Source organism: Arachis hypogaea, chromosome 13 (genome assembly GCF_003086295.3).
Source record: "Arachis hypogaea cultivar Tifrunner chromosome 13, arahy.Tifrunner.gnm2.J5K5, whole genome shotgun sequence".
Classification (NCBI taxonomy): Eukaryota; Viridiplantae; Streptophyta; class Magnoliopsida; order Fabales; family Fabaceae; genus Arachis; species Arachis hypogaea.
Window position 1 is genome coordinate 91,662,682 of NC_092048.1, and position 21,133 is coordinate 91,683,814.

Consider the following 21,133-nt stretch of genomic DNA (forward strand, 5'->3'; position numbering starts at 1 on the left):
GATCTGTTTACCAATGGTGGGACTTGAAGTGATTTTGGGGTTTGATTGGTTGTCGAAAAATTGAGTTTTGTTGGATTGCTTTGAATGGACAATTCGGTTTATACCAGAAGGAGAGAATGGAGCTGTGGTAGCTACGAGATATTACCTGAACTCTGTAATGGTGCACTGTAGTGGGGAGGAGTGTCAGGGTTATATTCTGTTGGCTGCTAATGTGTTGGGTGATGCCCAGAATTTAGATTAGATACCGGTGGTTAAATATTTTCCAGAGGTGTTCCCGAAAGATATTCCTGAGTTCCCACCTCAAAGGAAAATTGATTTTACGATCGAATTGGTGCCGGGAGCCAGACCAGTGTCGGTTGCACCATATAGAATGGCTCCGATAGAGCTGGCAGAGTTAAAGACTCAGTTGGAAAAGCTTCTGAATAAGAGGTTCATTCGACCGAGTGTGTCACCGTAGGGAGCGCCAGTTTTATTGGTGAAGAAGAAAGATGGAGGAATGCGCTTGTGCGTGGATTACCGACAGTTGAACAAGGTGACTGTGAAGAACAAGTACCCGCTGCCAAGGATAGATGACTTGATGGATCAATTACAAGGAGCTGGAGTATTTTCCAAAATAGATTTAAGATCCGGTTACCACCAAATCAGGGTGAAGGAAGATGATATCCCTAAGACGGTGTTTAGGACACGCTATAGACACTACGAGTTTGCGGTAATGTCTTTTGGGTTAACGAATGCACCTGCTATTTTTATGGATTACATGAACAGAGTTTTTCGTCCCTTTTTGGACAAATTCGTGGTGGTTTTCATAGATGACATCTTAGTTTACTCTATAATGGCAAGAGAGCATGAGGAACACTTGAAGATTATGATGCAAATCTTGAAGGAGCGGAAGTTGTACGCTAAGTTGTCGAAGTGTGAGTTTTGGAAGGAGGAAGTGAAGTTCTTAGGTCATGTGGTGAGCAAATGAGGAATAGCCGTAGACCCTTCTAAGGTAGAAACGGTGATGGACTGGGAAAGACCAACGACAGTGAAGAAAGTTAGGAGCTTCTTTGGCTTAGCAGGATATTACCAAAGATTCATTGAAGAATTTTCCCGGATTGCATTACCGATGACGAAATTAACGAGGAAAGAAGTGCCATTTGTGTGGACGTCGGAGTGTGAAGAGAGTTTTCAGACTTTAAAGCAGAGATTAACTTCAGCACCTGTTCTAATGTTACCGGAACCGCATGAACCATTTGAAGTATATTGTAATGCATCACTGAAAGGTTTGGGTTGCGTGTTGATGCAATATCGGAATGTGGTGGCTTACGCATCGCGTCAGCTGAGACCGCATGAGGTGAATTACCCCACTCATGACTTGGAATTAGCGGTGAATGTGTTTACATTGAAGATTTGGAGGCACCACTTGTACGGAGTAAGGTTTAGTGTCTTTTCTGATCATAAGAGTATCAAGTACATCTTTGATCAGAAAGAGCTAAATATGCGCCAGAGAAGGTGGATGGAATTGCTTAAAGATTATGATTTTGAGTTGAGTTATCACCCTGGAAAGGCAAACGTAGTAGCAGACGCTCTGAGTCAGAAATCTCTAACGATAGCTTGGATGAGGATCAAAGAAGAAGAGCTAGTGGATAAGTTTGTAGATCTTAAGCTGGATGTTGGTGAAGTTGCCGGAAGAGCTTGTTTGAACCAGCTACAAATCTCAAGCACGTTTAAATCAGAAATACAAAGGGCTCAGCAAGATGAGCAAAAGCTTCAGCAATTGTTTCAACCTGTTGGTGATAAGAGGTGCGAAGAATTCACTAAGAATGATGAAGGGTTATGGAGGTACAAGGGAAGGATTTGCATACCGGATGTGGGGAGTTTGAGACAAGATTTGTTGTCGGAAGCTCACAACAGTGGATTTTCCATTCATCTCGGAAGCACAAAGATGTATTATGACTTAAAGAAGATGTTCTGGTGGCCAGGGATGAAGGGTGATGTAGCAACAGTAGTATCCAAGTGTTTAACTTGTTAGAAAGTGAAGATAGAGCATCAGAAACCGTCAGGAATGCTACAACCACTTGAGATTCCTCAGTGGAAGTGGGAAGGAATTGCTATGGATTTTGTGACCGGTTTACTGAGGACTAGGTCGGGATTTAATGTGATTTGGCTGATCGTGGATCGCTTAACCAAATCCGCTCATTTTCTGCCTATTCGAGGGAACTGTTCTATGGAAGAGTTAGTAAGATTGTACATCAAGGAGATAGTAAGGTTGCATGGTGTGCCGTCGAGCATAGTATCGGACCGTGATCCCCAATTCACTTCAAGGTTTTAGGGAGCTTTCCAAAGAGCTTTCGGTACGAAGCTATGCCTTTGTACCGCATATCATCCGCAAACTGACGGACAATCGGAAAGGACTATTCAGATGTTGGAAGATATGCTAAGAGCAGGTGTGTTGGATCAACCCGGGAGTTGGGATCGTTACATGTCATTGGTGGAGTTTGCATACAATAATAGCTTTCATGCGAGCATTGGGATGGCTCCGTATGAGGCTTTGTATGGACGGAAGTGCTAGTCTCCACTTTGTTGGTATGAATCTAGTGAAGCAAGTGTATTGGGTCCAGATGTGGTAGCAGAGACTACTGAAAAGATTAAGAGAATACGAGAAAGGATTTTGACTGCTCAGAGTCGACAAAAGAGTTATGCGGATCAGAGAAGGAAACCGTTAGAGTTTGAAGTGGGAGTACACGTATTCCTTAAGGTTACACCGACAACTGGGGTTGGAAGAGCAATCAAGACCAAGAAGTTGAACCCAAGATACATAGGACCGTTTGAGATTCTAAAGAGATTCGGGCCGGTGGCATATCAAGTCACTTTGCCACCTCATTTTTCTAACTTGCATGACGTATTCCACGTGTCACAGCTCCGTAAGTACACATCGGATGCGGCTCATGTGTTGGAGCTTGAATCGGTCGAGTTAGAAGAGAACTTGACTTTCCAAGTAACGCCATTGAGGATCGATGACACTAGTGTGAAAAAAGTTACTTGGGAGTGAGCAGGAGTAGAAGAGCACACTTGGGAATTGGAGTCTGAGATGCGAAAGGATTATCTCGAGCTTTTCTCAAGTAATTCAAATTTTGAGGGCAAAATTTTATATTTGATGGGGAGAATGTAAGAACCACAACTAATCGACCGGTTAATTAAGTAATTAATATTGCCCAAATTTAGCTTCCAAAAAGTTAGAGTGAGAATTTGAGGATTTTAAGGTGATTTTCGGACTCAGTAGGTTTTTCTGAGTCAGAAAATGTGTCTTCTGCGAAAAACCGTGAAAAACTGCGAACCGGCAGTTGAACCAGTTGAACCGGTTCAAGTCTGCCTGGTACCGCATGAGGAAAAGTGAAAACCAGCGAAAACCTTAGAAAATATTAGAAATGAAAAACCGAGCGTTAATTTTAAAGGTTTGGCCCGAAGTTGGGCCAAACGGGCTAAAAATGCTAACGGATTGGACCGGGCCCAAGTTGGGCCCAAGCCCAACATATAAAAGGCTCATTAAATGAACCAAGTCAGCCACAACACTAAACACACCCACACTCATGCTGAATTGAAGAGAGGAAGAAGAAACCCTTTTGGTTACTATTCATCATCTTCTTCCAAAGCTCATATCTTGAGCTAGAGAGCTCCGATCGCCACACTGTTTGCGGCTATGTGGTGCACGAAATTGTGATCATCAACAATGGCGCCAAAGACTTGGAGCTCTCAAACATGAATCACACTTTATCACAATTCCGCACAACTAACCAGCAAGTGCACTGGGTCGTCCAAGTAATACCTTACGTGAGTAAGGGTCGATCCCATGGAGATTGTCGGCTTGAAGCAAGCTATGGTCATCTTGTAAATCTCAGTCAGGCAGATTCAAATGGTGATGGAGGATTGATAATTAAAAGATGAATAAAACATAAAATAAAGATAGAGATACTTATGTACTTCGTTGGTGGATTTCAGATAAGCGTATGAAGATGCTTTGTTCCCCTTGAACCTCTACTTTCCTATTGCCTTCTTCCAATCATTCATACTCCTTTCCATGGCAAGCTTTATGTTGGGCATCACCGTTGTCAATGGCTACATCCCGTCCTCTCAGTGAAAATGATCCTGATGCTCTGTCACAACATCGGCTAATCAGCTGTCGGTTCTCGATCATGTCGGAATAGGATCCATTGATCCTTTTACGTCTGTCACACGCCCCACAATCGCGAGTTTGAAGCTCGTCACAGTCATCCCTTCCCAGATCCTACTCAGAATACCATAGACAAGGTTTAGACGTTTCGGATCTCAGGAATGGCCGCCAATAATTCTAGCCTATACCACGAAGGTTCCAATCTTAGATCAGAAACCCAAGAGATATGCATTCAAGCTTGTTTGCATGTAGAACGGGAGTGGTTGTCAGTCACGCGTTCATAGGTGAGAATGATGATGAGTGTCACGGATCATCACATTCATCAAGTTGAAGAACGAATGAATATCTTGGAGAAGAAATAGACTTGAGTTGAATAGAAAAACAATAGTACTTGTATTAATTCATGAAGAACAGCAGAGCTCCACACCTTAATCTATGGTGTGTAGAAACTCCACCGTTGAAAATACATAAGAACAAATAATGTAAGCATGGCCGAATGGCCAGCCTCAAAGGTCTAAGGACTAAACGTCCCAAGATGTGTGTCAATACAATAGTAAAAGGTCCTATTTATAGAGAACTAGTAGCCTAGGGTTTACAGAAATCAGTAATTAATGCAGAAATCTTCTTCCGGGCCCACTGGTGTGTGCTTGGGCTGAGCATTGAAGCTTCCATGTGTAGAGACTTTTCTTGGAGTTAAACGCCAGCTTTTGTGCCAGTTTGGGCATTTAACTCCAGCTTTTGTGCCAGTTTTAGAGTTAAACGCCAGAATTCTTGAGCTGACTTGGAACGCCTGTATGGGCCATCAAATCTCGGGTAAAGTATGGACTATTATATATTGCTGGAAAGCCCAATATGTCTACTTTCCAACGTAATTGAGAGCGTGCCAAATGGGCTTCTGTAGCTCCAGAAAATCCACTTTGAGTGCAGGGAGGTCAGAATCCAACAGCATCTGCAGTCCTTTTTCAGCCTCTGAATCAGATTTTTGCTCGGGTCCCTGAATTTCAGCCAGAAAATACCTGAAATTACAGAAAAATACACAAACTCATAGTAAAGTCCAGAAGAGTGATTTTTATTTAAAAACTAATAAAAATATAATAAAAACTAATTAAAATATACTAAAAACATACTAAAAATAATGCCAAAAAGCGTATAAATTATCCGCTCATCACTATGTGTTTCTTGTGAAGAGCTCTACAAATTTCATATAAGAAACTGGTAAGGAAAGCACGAATCCTTCTCAGTTTCTCTCCTTAAAATTTTGAGTATATATGGTTTTTGATTAAATGAGTTTTTGTGATTCTTGGTATTTAGGTTTGCTCTAATCCTTGCTTAGCCTTGGATTCTTACTAGTAAATCTGTGGGAGGAGATAAGAGCCACTAAACCCTTGTGAATTTATGTGTAATTGGAACCCTAGGTTGATTTGAGGTGATTTATATGTATATAGTTTGATTATTGTGGCTTTGGGAGCTCTTGGAACTTATTTGTGCTTATTGGTGTGGAAGTGAAAGCTTGGAAATTGGTTAAAAGCTATTTGGTGATCAATTTGAGTTTTGGTGCATAAAGGGAAATTGGCCAAGGTATGGTTTTGGTTTCCTTTATGTAGTATATAATATTCATGGACACTTAGGCTAGTGACCTATAGGATAGGTTTGGAAATTGTATGTTGTTGATGATTGTTTGTGTTGATGAGGTATAATGTATTGATGTGTTGTTGTGATTACATGATGAAGTTGAAATTATGATGGATTAGATGCATAAGTATTATTGATTATGAATATGAATCTTGGTTGAGTTGGTGATGAGAATTGGTAATGAGATGATGATGATTGGTGGATATTTTATATATATGTGATAAATGAAGTTGAGAATAATGAAAGGTGAAAGAAATTGTGGTATAATTGATGTGATATGATACAAAAGGTAAATACTGTTGAGAGAAGGGGGTTTGGAATGTGTATGGTAAGAAATTATATAAATTGTGAAGTTTGGTAAAATTGGATTTTTGATAAAATTTGTACGATCATAACTTTAGCCTTAATTTTCAAAATTGCTTGAAATTTGTTTAGAATGAAAGACCTTTGAAAACTCTTTGAATCGGTATAAAATTTGTGAAAATTAGAATTTTGTAGAGAAAGTTATGATCCTTCAAAGTTGGTGTTATAAATCTGAAATTCTGCAAAGTTACATAATTTCATGATTACTGATATGTGCGGGAGCACACCCTCGTACGGACGCACAACCTGCAAATATTTTGATCTGTGCGGACGCACACACCTGTGCGCATGCACAGGTAGGGAAGTGCGTTCTGTTCACAGCACCAGCACAGCTTGTGCACGCACATATCCAAGGAAAAACTTCAACCTGTACGGACGCACAGGTCTGTGCGGACGCACAAGTCGGGAAGGTCAGTCTGTTTGGGGCGCTAGCTCAGGTTGTGTGAGGGAATAGACCGTAGAAATTTTGTCACCTGTGCGTACGCACACATCTTAAAACTTCCTAGGCGTGCGCACGTGCACACCCTTGTGCGGCCGCACACGTCCTGTTTCTTACCTGTTTCTTAAATTTTTCTTGTTTTTCAACTATTCTACCTTCCCAACAAGATTGTAATCTTCTAAAACACCATTTTAAGAGTTTTGGGGCTTAATTTTGAGTATTAGAACATGGGATATAACTTAAGGGTTCTAGAGCATGGTTTTATGATAAATTAGAAAACGGAGGCTTAGGTTTCTGGCGGTTGAGAATGATTTGACGTTGGATGGAGGATGATTGATATATGAGATAAGGAATGATGAACTTTTGACATTGGAAACTGAGTTATGAATGGACAGTGGTTGAGATGAGTCGAGGACTCGGATTGAGACGATGGATCTTTGTATACTGAAAATGTTTTTTTTCTGAAAACCACTGAAATATTGTTTTTACTGAGAATATGAGACGCTATGCGCCCGACAGGGATGGCGGTTGGATCCCGCCTGTCGAGGTAGTGGCGGCGGCGTAGGGGCGGTGGTTCATCCCGCTTGCGTTGAAATGTGAGGTATGTGGCAAGAGTATCCCGCTCGCATCCCTTCGGACCTATAAGCGTGCAGGCGCCGGTACCTGGACAGTGATCCGGGCACTATATCTCGGGTTTTCCATATGAGAAATCAGAAGGGCGACGTCTCCATGGAGATGTGTCGAGTTGGCAGTTGAACCGACAATGTGATGTCACAGCCAGTAGGGCAGGCATTCATCATATGCATTTCCTATCTGTTTGCTTGCTTTGCCGACTTGTACTTGTATGCCTAGTTGAATAACATGCCTATTTGCTTACTTGATCTACTTGCCTTGTATGCTTTTACTTGTGAATTACTTGCATTGTTATTAATTGTGCTTTCTACTGGGATTGAGGAGGTTCGGAAGGCGGTGACGATGGGATCGCATGGAGGATAGGTTGGTGAAGGCTGTGGGACAGCGGTGTTTGGTTAGAATAGAAATCCCTTCAGATAGATCACCCAGTTTATTTATGATAAGGTTTATATTATGCTTATTTGTTTTAGAATGCTTTAAGCTTGAATATTGTGATGGATATAGAGCTTAGGATTGCCTTTGGCGTCCCGGGGTCTTATATCCTACATCACTGGGAACTGTTACCATACTGAGAACCTCCGGTTCTCATACCATATCTTTGTTGTGTTTTTCAGATGCAGGTCGCAACCCACCTCGTTGAGTTGCTTTGGGATGGTGACAGAAGCGGAGGATCCTGGACTATTTTGGAGTTTTTTTGGTTTATCTGTTTATACATCTCTCTTTTGTATTTCGTTTTGCCTAGAGGCATGTTTATGAGAGAAAAACTTGTATAAGTTGTTTTCACTATATGGTTCTGTATACTTGTATATGGCTAGCCGGCTTAAACTCCGCGAGTTGTGGCTAGTTTCCTATGATATTATATACTTATCTTTTGATATATCTTATTTGTTTCTTGTGCCTCAAGCTAGTAGCTTTGTTAGTATGTTTTGCACTTTTGAAATCCTGTATTTGGGCTATATATTTCATCGGGCTTCTAGATATTATATTATTCTTCTATATATTATACATATGAGCTTAGAACTGTCATAATCTCTGGTTAACCTTTGCTTTACGACGCGAGGTAAAGCTTAGGCTAATTAGGGTGTTACAGGGAGCAAGGAGGGGGCTGCTAGGCGTGCATTTGGAAATGTCTGGGGCGCTGTTTTTTGTGTCCAATTGATGATGGTGGTGCGTGGCTCAAACTAAATGTCCACTATAGGCATATGCATATCATTCTGAAGCTCTAGACGTTAGCTTTCTAATGCAACTGGAACTGCCTCATTTTGACCTCTATAGTTCAAGTTATGACCACTTAAGTATGAAGAGGTCAGGGTTGGGGACATGCACCCCGAGCTTGTAAACATAGCCATCGGGTGTGCATGAAATTTGGAGGTTTGGGTGTCCTTAGGGCACGATTTTGATTTATTAGGGCACGATTTTGCTGTACTTGTGTTTTTCTTGTAAAAAATTTTCAATTCTTACTTGTTTTGAGACTAAAAACTCCTAAAAACACAACAACACTTTTCCAACTCTAAATATTTGATTATTTATAGAATTTCATTAGAAAATATAACAAATTTGATTAAAACCTAAGAAAATGAATGAAAAAAAACCTTGAAAATTGCTTAAGATGACGTGTCATCACACCACTAAATTTAAAATTTTTCTTGTCCTCAAACAAAAATGAAAGATAGACTCTGTTTATCTTAATAAAAAAATTGAAAAAGTTTTAAACTGATTCAGAAAATAAAAAGTGGTATTTATGATAATACTTATGGTTACATTTAACTTCTCTTATCCTTTATGAATCTTGCATACTGAGGATTTTTAGGAATTTTCAAAAACTGAAATCTGAATTGTATTATGATAATTTTGAGCTTATATGAGTTAAAGGTAGTTACTTGTCATTTTAATTTGGAAAAAGATCTTTGAGGCTTTTGACTTTTAGTGTTTTGTCACAAGGTAGCTCTTAATGGACTTTCAATCGATAATGCCGAGCTAATTGGCTTAAGTTACCGGATGATAAAGCACCCATCGGATCTAATTACCTAAGTCTCTACTTGATACAATCACACCACAAGTACATAACTAGGGTTTTTACTAATCCAGACATAAATTCCTGGAGCCTCTTTGGACTTCTTAATGTTTTGACTTAAGGCAATTCTTTAAACGAGCTTTCAATCGATAATCCCAATCCAGTTAGCCCAAGTTATTGGGTGATAAAGTATCCCTCGAATTTACTCGTCCAAGTCTTTCTCTGAAATAGAAATATCACAGGTGGGCCCTAATCATTGGTGCTCAGAGCCTTATAACTTTTGATTTCTTTGATCTATTTCGAGACTGTTGTTTTTGAACTACTTCAAGGAATTGATTTGAATTCTCATAATACTTCTTCAAATTTATGTTTTTAAAGATTCTCCTTCTATTTTCACAAGATTCAAACATTTTCAAATTCATCAAATGTAATCACCTCTTTTAAGCACCATCATTTCCATTTGAATTCATTATTCAAATTTTTCATTAAGATATCTGACGGAGGATTTATGTCGGTATAGCATTTCACAAAAATAATCTCGTCGAAGTATAGATCTAAACCGACAATTAAACGTCAATCAACGTTTAATTTGTTTGTCACAAGTACAAACCCTAATAAAAATAACCGAAGTATTTAAACCTCAGGTCATCTCTCAAGAAATTACAGGGAAGTGTTTATGTTATTGGTTATGAGGTATATTTTTGGGGTTTTGAAATGATGAACAAGGAATGTAAATAACAAGAAAATAAACTAACAACTAAGAAAAGTCCTAGCAAGGGTTGAGAATTGGAATTCCTATCCTCATTATCATCGTCAATTGTGATAGTAATTGCCTTTTGCTCTCACTTTTTTAACCTCTAATAATTCAAGGAAATTCAAGTGAGCAAAATCAACTTAAGTTCACAAGTCCTAATCAAAGACTAGATTTAGTGAAGCTCAAGCCAACTAGCAACTTTCAATCACCAATCAACAAGAGACTTTGACAATTCAAGAGTCTCCAAATTACTCGATCCAAGCCAATAACACGAAAATCTATTTTAAAATCTGACCAAGCATTTTATCAAATACTTGGAAGGCATAAAATAAAAACATAGAAAACTAACAAGAAATAGTAAAATCCAAGACAAACAATTGTAAGAAAACAATAACAACGAATTAAAGAAAGCGACAATAAACATAAAATACCTCAAAATACATTAAAAAGAATTTGGAATCAACAAAGAGTCATGAACAATAAAGCAACAAGGTAAAGGAAACGACATATAAAACTAAGAAAGCAAAAAGGTAATAACAAGAAATTAAAAGAGGAACTTGAATAAAAATAAGAAGTAGAATCTAAACCTAGATGAAACTGAAAATAAAAGAAGAAACCCTAAAACCTAGAGAGGGGAGAGAGCCTCTCTCTCTCTCTAGAATTTTCCATCTAAAACTAAAACTAAAATGAAAAGTGAAAAGTCTCTATACCAGCTCCATCCCCAGCCTCTTGTCTTCATTTTCGGGCTTGAAACGGGGCCAAAAGCAGCCCAGAAATCGCCTCCAGCATTTTTACTTTATTACAACACGAGAGGCTCGTCACGCATACGCGTCAGCCACGCCTATGCATCGTTTGAACTTTGCATTGGCCACGCGTACGCATCAGTCATGCGTACGCGTCAATGGACGACGCTCCTGGTCACGCGCACGCATCAGTCATGCATACGCGTTGATACCAGCTTATCAACTCTTTAATTCTTTGTGCTCCTTCCACTTTTGCATGCTCCCTTTCCATCCTCTAAGCCGTTCCTGCCCTATAACCCTGAAATCACTTAACGCACATATCACGACATCGAATGGTAATAAAAGAGGATTAAAAATTAGCAATTTTAAGGCTTAGGAAGCATGTTTTCATTCTTAGCACAAAGTTAGAAAGGAATCTCAAAGACATGCATTTTATATGGATAAGTGTGAGAATAGTTGACAAAATCCACTCAATTTAATCCAAAATATTCCATAAAATAGTGGTTTATCAATATGCCCCATCTAAAGTGATTGCTAGAGAAACAAGTATTCAAAGTTTAAGTTAAAAAAATAGAATATGCATGAAAAAAAAAGAAATAAATAGAAAAGAAAAACAAGAAAAAGAAAAGTGCTAATCAACAGAATATAGAATGTATCTTACCCTAATCTTACCAGTTACTTGTTCATCATCACTATCTTCTTTATTTTTCATAATCCAGAGGCTCATAGTGTTACCGACACCAAACTTAAAGGCTTACACCAAATTTAGAATTTAACAAAGTTTAACAATAAATAGTGTAAGTCATATAAAAAAGCATACGTGCATGAAAGAGAACAAAATAAAATAAACTCTAATTAATGTGGCTTAAATAAGGAGGTGTTTTTGAAGACACCTGGGAGCTTTTCCCACTTGGCTGCCGGGCTTCTTACGCCAGGCGTGTGTTTCTTTGTTATTCTTGGACGTCAAGCATCCAACTTGTACGCCTGGTATGCAATTTCCTTTTTTTTTTTTTGAAAAATCAAGACCAGAAAACAAGAATTTAAAAACAAACTTTAAAATTTGTTTTGAAGAGGATGCATGTGATTACTTTTTTAAGAAAACGTTTTACTAAGTTGAAATTAAAGAATAGAAAATAGGCATTAAAAATTTTCTTGAAAAACTTTAAAACACAACGTGAACCAAAAAAATGTGAAAGAAGAATGCAAAAGAATAAGAAGAAGAATAATACAAATATAGAATACTTAATTAGAACAAAAAAGATAAAGATTTTTTTCTTTTTTTCAATTAATTAAAAGAAATATTTTAATAGAAAAGAAAAGAAAAAGATACTCACTGATTGGATTTTTTCCCACAACCTGATTACTTCTTTGTAAACAACTTTCTTTGTTGGATTAATTCTTCTTTGTGTTTGCACTACGGGTTTAGAATCTTCCTCCAGTGAGATTTTGTATACACACATGGTGGGTGATGCCAGGGCATCTTAGGCTAGTTTCACTAGCATTTTTCTTTGTTTTTAATAGGTTTTATGCACTTTCTTGAGTATAAGTAAGCAATTAGGTTAGAAATTCATGTATGCCTAGATTCATCTAAGCATGGTTAATTTGATGCAATTTCATGAGAATTATGCTATAATTACTTGTGTGCTAAGAATGATGAGAATTCTCATGATTTTAGCAAGGCTTTGATGCATGTATTGGTTGATGATAGGTGAAGGAAAGCATGGGAGGAAGTTGAAGAAGGAACATGGAAAGTATGAACAAAAAGCAACGTTGGTGGCCAAGTTGGACCACCAACATTGCCTCAAATGTTGAGAAGGAAGCAGAGCAAGATTCTGCATAATTTGCTGGTGCCCACGTTAGAGGGAACGTTGGCTTACGTTGTGATAAAATGTGCTTTCTGGAGATTTTGAAAATTTGTAGCGACGAGCACGCGTGCTATACGCTCACGCGTGGATTAGAAATTCTGACAACCCATAACATTGGACCCCAAATGCTGCCTCAAACGTTGGTGGCCAACGTGCGCGATTTTGATCTCAAATTCTGAACTTGAAAAAGCGCAACGACGCACACGCATACATCACGCGCATGCGTACATCACGCGCACGTGTGGATAGGCCAACGTTGGAGGGAACATTGCCAGTCCAACGCTGAGGCCAAAGTTCTTCTGAAGGCTTTTAAAACTGGAAGTGGGATTTTTGCATCCACGCGCACGCGTAGCGTACGCGCACGCGTGGATGCATATTCTGACCCCAAGGGCGCAAACGTGCAAGACACGCATACGCGTGGGTAGAAGAACGTTGGCACATCATCGTTGAGCCAAACACCAATGACAGTAAGCAGAACTGATTTTTAAGAGAGGCGTTTGAGTCAACGTTGGCCATCAAACGTGGACTCCAACGTGAGCAGCAGAATTTGACAATTCAAACAGATCTCTTTTCAACAGCAAGGGAAATCAATTGGAGCAACTTCAACCCAATTCAATCAAAGCCAAAAGCCCAATTCAGATATTGAAGATCAAGGGAAGAAAGTGTATAAGTGGCTGAGAATTGAAGTTAGAAGGAAATTTTAGCGGCGCAGAGAGATACAGACACTCTGCTAGTTTTAATTTTCTGCAATTCTTTTAATTCTGCAATGTATCTTTCAATTCCATTTTCCATTTTGAGAGCTATGAACAATTAAACCCATTTCATTGGGTTAGGGAGCTCTGTGTAATTCAATGGATCAATATTAGTTTTTATTCTTCTTCTTCTTTCTTTTCTCTTGATTTTACTAGAAAGCTTTCGTTCTTCATCCAATTGGATAGTTGTCTTGGGAAAGAAGCTATTCATAATTGGATCTCCTCTAAATCTTAGAAGTGGAATGAGGAGATCATGCTAGAAATGCTTTCTAACATTGGATTAGATTGGGGTTCGGATGGATATAGTGACATGTAATCCTACCAATACTTTGATCTATGAATTTGTGTGGTATAATCAGTGACCAAACTTCATCTCTTCCCATGAGCACTTAAATCAAGGAATTGGGCAATTGTTCATGCTAAGAGAGATTAGATTGCCAAGGAATTGGGATCTAATCACCTAAGATTGCCAAGGAGATCAATGAATGCATTGATGGAGGAAAAGACGAAAATGAATTTGATCCGGAGAATTATAACATCTCCTGACTCCAATGAGCTTTTCCATCTCTGATCTACCCATTCTTTTATATTCTGCTTCTTTAATTTCATGCTAAACCCCCATTCCCATTTAATTTCTTGCAATTTAAGCTTCTGTTCTTTATATTCTGTAATTTAATTTCTGTTCCTTTAATTTCTTGTAATTTAAGTTTCCCGCCAATTTTACTTTCTACAATCCCAATTTCATTTTCGATTTAGCTCAACTAGAACAATTCTCCACTTATCATTGATCAACCAACCAATCCTGTGGGATTTGACCTCACTCTACAGTGAGTTTTTACTTGACGACAATCCGGTGCACTTGCCGGTAGAAAATTGTTGAGAGATAGTTTTCGGGAGAATCAGTGGGGCCTATTCCTTTAGTATTTTTTGAGAGTATCCTCTCCATTGGACAAGTGTGTACTGGCCACTTTTGTTCTTTCTTCTTGAATTGTTGTGGCAAATTGATTACATCCTTTTTATTGGGCATCTCTTGACTCAATGGATTAGCCAAATTGCTCTCTACAGTTTTTTTTGAATTACAGAGATATGGACCTTTTATATGAATTGCCTCACATTCTTTCGTAAGATTTTTCCTTTTTGTTAGTTGCTTGGCAGCATGATCCACTTGCATCTCTAAATTTCTGATGGAGATTTCTTAGTTTTTGAAGTTTGTTCTTGTTTCTTGCATGAAATCTTGCGTTTGTTGAATAAACTGGGCAGTGGATTGAGACAATTTTTCTATCTTACTCTCAAGAGCTTATTGAGACATCTTAGTAACATATAGAGACATCTTAGCCATGATTTGATCCATTTTTTCCAAGGTACGTTCAAGAGGTGATGGTTCTTGAGGAATTTGATCTTCAACATTAAAATTTAATTTCTTGTTTGGCACATTGAAGTATCCTTGTTCTTGACTCTCCCATTCAAAATTTGGGTAATTCATTGTGTTTGTTCCACTTGTTTTGTGATGAAGGAAAGTTGATGGATCATGCATTCATTGTTCTAGAATTTTTCCATAGCATCTGGCTCCATTATTCCCTTGGATATAAAAACAAAGAAAAGAGCAAACGCACCTCGTGGAATAAAGAAGAGAAAAAAGGAATTTAAACAAGATAAAAAACTAAAGAACATAAAAAGAAATTTAAAAGAGAAAAAAAGAGAAAGAAAATAAATGTGAAATTAAAGAAAACAAGATCTAAGTTAGGATTTAACTGGACGTATGTTGTCAATCTTAATTAATCTCCAACAATAGCACCAAAAACTTGATGAGCAAAAATTAAAGCTCACGGATACTGGCAAGTGCACTGGATCGTTCAAGTAATACCACAGTGAGTGGAGATCATTCCCACGAGAATTAAAGGACTGAGCAAGCAAATATCATATTAAATACCTAATTAAAACAAAATAACCTGGATTGATGAGGGCAGAACTTGTATCTTGCTTGAATCTTGACTGCTTGAGAAATAGTGACTTGAATGTTGATTGAGATAAGACAATGATGGTGAGAGTCAAGGACTTCAGAGATATTTATGCTCTTAGAAAAATCAAACCTTGTTTACTTATTTTGAAATATGCAAAGGTTTTTCATAATAAATCTTTAGTAACTGATTACTAATTCCTTGGTTCCTTAGTTTCTTTTTAATCAATTAGTTGTCAGTTAATTAATTAAAGAGGTTAAGCACAAAAACTGATGTAGTTTCTAATAAAATTTAAAAATAGTCCTTAGATCAAATTATATGTCACTTATTCAAGCTACTACTGTCCAGTTAAATCTTAGAATAAAACACAATTTTTAAAAGTTGTTCTAATCTGAATTATATGTCATTTATTCAAAATTAGAGTGATTGAAAATTATGTATGTGTCCCAGACTAATTAAACCATTATTCCTAGCCGAATTCAAAGAGTCATGTGAAAGAATTTTCAAGATTAATTCAAATATTATTTTTTCAAAATAATAAAAGAATTTAAAAGATATTAGCATACCTTTCGATATCACTAATCCAAATGAAGAACGAATAACTTAATCATGAAATAGATCAATGTAAAACTTCAAAATAAAATAAACTTAGATTAATAAGTCATAGAAAACATAAACACGGCTCCTAACCCTTTCTCAGAGGATTAGTTACCAATGGAAAATTGAAAGAAAATAAAAAGAAAACTAAGCTGAGGAACGAAATCAGATTTGGATCCGAGGATCCTCTTCATGGATGTGGTTCCTTTCTTGTGAACAAGGTTCACTTATTTATATTCTAAATTTTAGAATTTAAATTCAAAATTAATCCTAATCTTATCCTTTAGAAAAAAAAGATAAGGTAACTAACTACTTACTTTAAATTCAAATCAAAACAATAATTCAAATCAAATCCTAACAACCAAATCTGTTATATTTTTATAAAGAATTAATAACTAATCTTTTAGAGTCTTCAATGTTTGGGATGTGATTAAGGCTTTTAATGATGTGTATAATTGAGATTGGGCCTTAATTATTTGCATCTCTGATGCTAGGAAATTTATATCGCTATAAACTTCCTTCGACAAGTATACCAAATTGTCGTCAAGTAAAAACGCACAATAGAGTGAGGTCGAATCCCACAGGGATTGATTGGTTGAGTAACTTTAATCAAAGGAGTGTTCTAGTTGAACTAAATAGATTTAAATTGGGATTTGCAGAAATTAAAATGGCGGGAAACGTAAATTGCAGGAAATGTAAATAACGGAAAGTAAATGGCAGAATGTAAAGTGCAGAAAGTAAATTGCAGAAACTTAAATGGGAATGGGGGTGATGAGCATAAATGTAAAATAGCAGAATATAGAGAATGGGGAGATAAGAAATGGGAGGATCATTGGGCTCAGGAGATATTGTATTCCCCGGATCAAGTTCATTCTCATCTCTTCCTCAATCCATGCAACTCATTGATCTCTTGGCAATCCTAGGTGATTGAATCCCAATTCCTTGGCAATTCAATCTCTCTAAGCTTGAACAATTGCCCAATTCCTTGATCTAATTGCTCACGGGAAGAGATGAAGTGTGATCACTGATTATACCACATAGTTTCCTAGATCAAAGTATTGGTAAGATTATATGTCACTATATCCATCCAACCTCAAATCCTGTCCAACATGAGAAAGCATGTCTAGCAAGATTTCCTCATTCCTCTTCCAAGGTTCAGAGGAAATCCAAGTATGAGCAATTTTTCTTCCGAGACAATTGCTCAATTGGATGAAGAGTGAAAGCTTTCATGTAAATCAAAGAGAATGGAAAGAAGAAGAATAATAAGAACTATAATTGATCCATTGAATTACAATAGAGCTCCCTAACTCAATGAAGGTGGGTTTAGTTGTTCATGGCTCTGGAAATGAAAGATGGAAAAATAAAATACATTAAAGGTAAAACTGAATTATAGAGAAAAGTAAATACAGAGTGTTTACAATCCTGGATCCCTAGGTCCTAATCTCTCTCTCTCTAGTTCAAAACTACCCCTATATATACTACTTCTCTGATCTTCAGTTATCTTTGCAAGTCTCTGGATGTGGGCCTTTGAGCTCAGTTAAAGCAGTTACAATCTCAGTGGGCTTTGCTCAACTTTCTTGGAAGAGTTTGAGTTGGGTATCATTCACGTTAGTCAAGTCGTTATTGTGGTTAACGTCAAGTGCAAATTCCTGGTTCGAAGGCGTTAGTGACACTAACTTGGTCACTAACGTCCCCAACTTCTTTGAGTCACATTAACCCCACCGTTAGTAGCACTAACGTGGCCACTAACGTAGCCTTTCCTAACCCTTGGTCACGTTAATGGTGCTAAATTCACCATTAACGTCCCAAGCAGCCTTTCATCCATGTTAATGGCCCACATATAGTGGCATTAATGTGGCTATTAACGTGGACAAATCTCAGCTTTGAACACGTTAGTGGTTATAACTTCACCACTAATGTTGCAACCTCCCCCTTATCCACGTTAGTGGCACTAATGTGGCCACTAATGCGGGCTTCTTTGGCCATTCCTTACGTTAGTGGTGCTAACTTGACCACTAACATTGCAAGCTCTTCATTCTTCCACGCTAGTGCCCATGTTAGTGGCACTGACGGGGCTACTAACGTGGGCTTAATTGGCCTTCGAACATGTTAGTGGTGAAGTTTCACCACTAACGTTGCAAGCTGTCCCCTCTTTCACGTTAATGGCCACGTTAGTGGCACTAACATGGCTCTTCTCTGCTTCTTCTTACCTGAAATCAATCAAACAAAGTGTATCAAAGTCTTGCTCTTAATCATGAGATGATTCAACATTCATTTTATCATTTAATCCTTGCATTATTCTCATGAAATTGTTTAGAATTCACAATGTTTTCTTGAATCAAGGTATGAATGCATATTCAACCAAATACTTGCTTATTGCATAAGAAAATGCATGAAACTAACCAAAAATATACTAAAAATGGCTTGTGAAACTAGCTAAGATGTCCTGACATCACAACACCAAACTTAAATCTTGCTTGTTGATGAACGGATATTTTATACGCTTTTTGGGGGTATTTTCATATAGTTTTAGTAAGATTTAGCTACTTTTTAGTATAGTTTTATTAGTTTTTATGCAAAAATCACATTTCTAGACTTTACTATGAGTTTGTGTATTTTTCTATGATTTCAGGTATTTTCTAGCTGAAGTTGAGGGATCTGAGCAAAAATCTGATTCAGAGGCTGAAAAAGGACTGTAGATGCTGTTGGATTCTGACCCTGCTTCACGCAAAATGGATTTTTTCGAGCTAATGAAACCCAATTAGCGCACTCTCAATTGTGTTGGAAAGTAGACATCCAGGGCTTTCCATCAATATATAATAGTCCATACTTTTTCCGAGTTTTGATGATGCAAACTGGCGTTTAAATGCCAACTTCCTGCCCTATTCTGAAGTTAAGCGCCAGAAATAGGTTACAAACCAGAGTTAAATGCCACAAACAAGCTGCAACCTAGCATTTAACTCCAAGAAAAGCCTCTATACATGTAAAGCTCAATGCTCAGCCCAAACACACACTAAGTAGGCCCCAGAAGTGGATTTCTACACTATCCATCTTAGTTTACTCAATTTCTGTAAACCCTAGCTACTAGTTTAGCATAAATACTACTTTTAGAGACTTACTATGTATCTTGATGCCAAGGCATCTTAGGCTAGTTTCACTAGTATTTTTCTGTTAGTTTTAGTGGTTTTATGCATTTTCTTGAGCTTAAAGTAACCAAGAATAGTTAAAAGAATAACAAAGCAATGAACCATCCAAACAATATGATTTTGATGCAAATTCCATGAGTTTTAGTTATATTACTTGAATGCTATGAATGGAAGATTTCTCATGAAATTTTGCAAGACTTTGATGCAATTGTTTGGATGATTTCAGGGAAGAAGAGGCTAGGCAAGGAAGCAACAAAGTCAATAAAGGAAGCTTGAATATCACATGTGGAGTTTAAGTTCCAGTCTAAGCCTAAACTGGAGCTTAAACACCAGAATCATGAAGGCTAAGAAATGCTGAAATTGAAGTTTAACCTCCAGTTTAACCTTAAACTGGAGGTTAAACGCCAGAATGAAAGTCTCACCAAAGAAGCATTACACGTTTAACCTCCAGTTTAACCTTAAACTGGAGGTTAAACGCCAGAATGATAATGCCACTCAGGAAGGAGTTCCACGTTTAACCTCCAGTTTAACCTTAAACTGGAGGTTAAACGCCAGAATGGGAAAAGCACCAGGGAGCCATTTCCACGTTTAAGCTCCAGTTTGACCTCAAACTGGAGCTTAAACGTGTTCGATCAAGTTTATGGCGCCGTTGCCGGGGATTGGTTTTCGATTGACAATTCTCCAATTGGAAGCTAACTAGATTGAGCAATTTCTCTTGCTTTGTTAATTCTGTTCAAGTTACTTGTTGAATTTTAATTTCTGCACTCGGTTACATGCTTTCTTTCTTTATGCCTTTAAATTCAAGCAACTAACTCACTGACTCACTAACTGTTTGAATTAATTCCTAAATTGCTCTAACCATACTCTTCCATTAACCAAGAGTATTTCACTTGTTTGTGCCTGTGCTGTGTTCTTGTATGACAGGTAGGAGAGGAGAGACATCAACTCCTCCATATACCGAACCAGAGAGGACCCTTCATAGACTGAGAAGGGAAGCAAGAGGGAAGAGAGTAGTGGGAGAAGAGGAATCTGAAGGAGAATCTGAGGACAATTTTGAGGAAGCTTTAGATCTCAACATGGATAGAGAAGTTCACAACCATGAGAGAGCTGATGGAAACAATGCCATTCCTGAGAGGAGGGTTCTTAGTTCATACATAAACCCAACCTCTGGGAATTGTGGTAGCAGCATCCAGAAACCACCCATTCAGGCCAACAATTTTGAACTCAAACCACAGCTAATATCACTTGTGGAGAATCATTGTTCATTTGGTGGAAGTGCTAATGAAGACCCAAACCAACATCTCACAAAATTCCTGAGAATTTGTGACACTGTGAAGTCCAATGGAGTCCAGGAAGATGCATATAAACTGCTTTTGTTCCCATTTTCACTTAGGGACAAAGCAGCTAAGTGGCTGGAATCATTCCCAAGGGGGAGTCTAACAACATGGGATGAGGTGGAAAGCAAGTTTCTGGCACGTTTCTACCCCCACAAAAGGTCAATAGGCTTCGATCTGAGGTTCAGACTTTTAGACAACAAGATGGTGAAACTCTCTACGAGGCATGGGAGAGATTCAAGGACTTGACAAGGAAATGCCCACCAGACATATTCCATGATTGGGTGCAATTGCATATTTTCTATGATGGACTCTCTTATGAATCAAGGAAGGCTGTAGACCATTCATCAGGAGGTTCATTGAACAGGAAAAAGACTGTGGAAGAGGCCATTGAGGTGATTGAGACAGTGGCTGAGAATGAGTACTACTATGCATCAGAAAGGCACAACACTAAGGGAGTCATGGAGCTGAACCATGTTGATACAATTCTAGCCCAAAACAAGGTGTTTGCCAAGCAACTAGCAGAGCTTACCAGGCAATTAGAAACAAAGCAAGTGGCTGCAATACACACACAAGATCAAGAGGAAGTAAGCATTGAAGGAGGTGATTGGGAAGAGGCCAACTATGTGGGAAACCAACAAAGGCAATCATATGATCCACACTCCAACACTTACAACCCAGGATGGAAAAATCACCCAAACTTTGGGTGGGGGAACCAACAAACCCAACCACAAAACCACAAACCTTACA

General features: G+C 38.1%; 1 protein-coding gene and 1 non-coding gene across 2 annotated transcripts; one reads left to right on the forward strand and one right to left on the reverse strand.

Moving 5' to 3' along the window:
* The first annotated feature begins 1,003 nt into the window (after nucleotides 1-1,003).
* On the forward strand, nucleotides 1,004-3,034 carry LOC112735129 (uncharacterized). Its single transcript, XM_025784700.1, has 3 exons — nucleotides 1,004-1,240; nucleotides 1,550-2,009; nucleotides 2,604-3,034. The coding sequence occupies exons 1-3, from the start codon at nucleotides 1,004-1,006 to the stop codon at nucleotides 3,032-3,034; spliced, it is 1,128 nt and encodes a 375-aa protein (XP_025640485.1).
* Nucleotides 3,035-20,550: 17,516 nt separating this feature from the next.
* LOC112739736 (small nucleolar RNA R71) lies at nucleotides 20,551-20,654 on the reverse strand. Its single transcript, XR_003170672.1, has one exon. It is a non-coding gene; the product is annotated as a small nucleolar RNA R71 (small nucleolar RNA).
* Nucleotides 20,655-21,133: the final 479 nt, after the last annotated feature.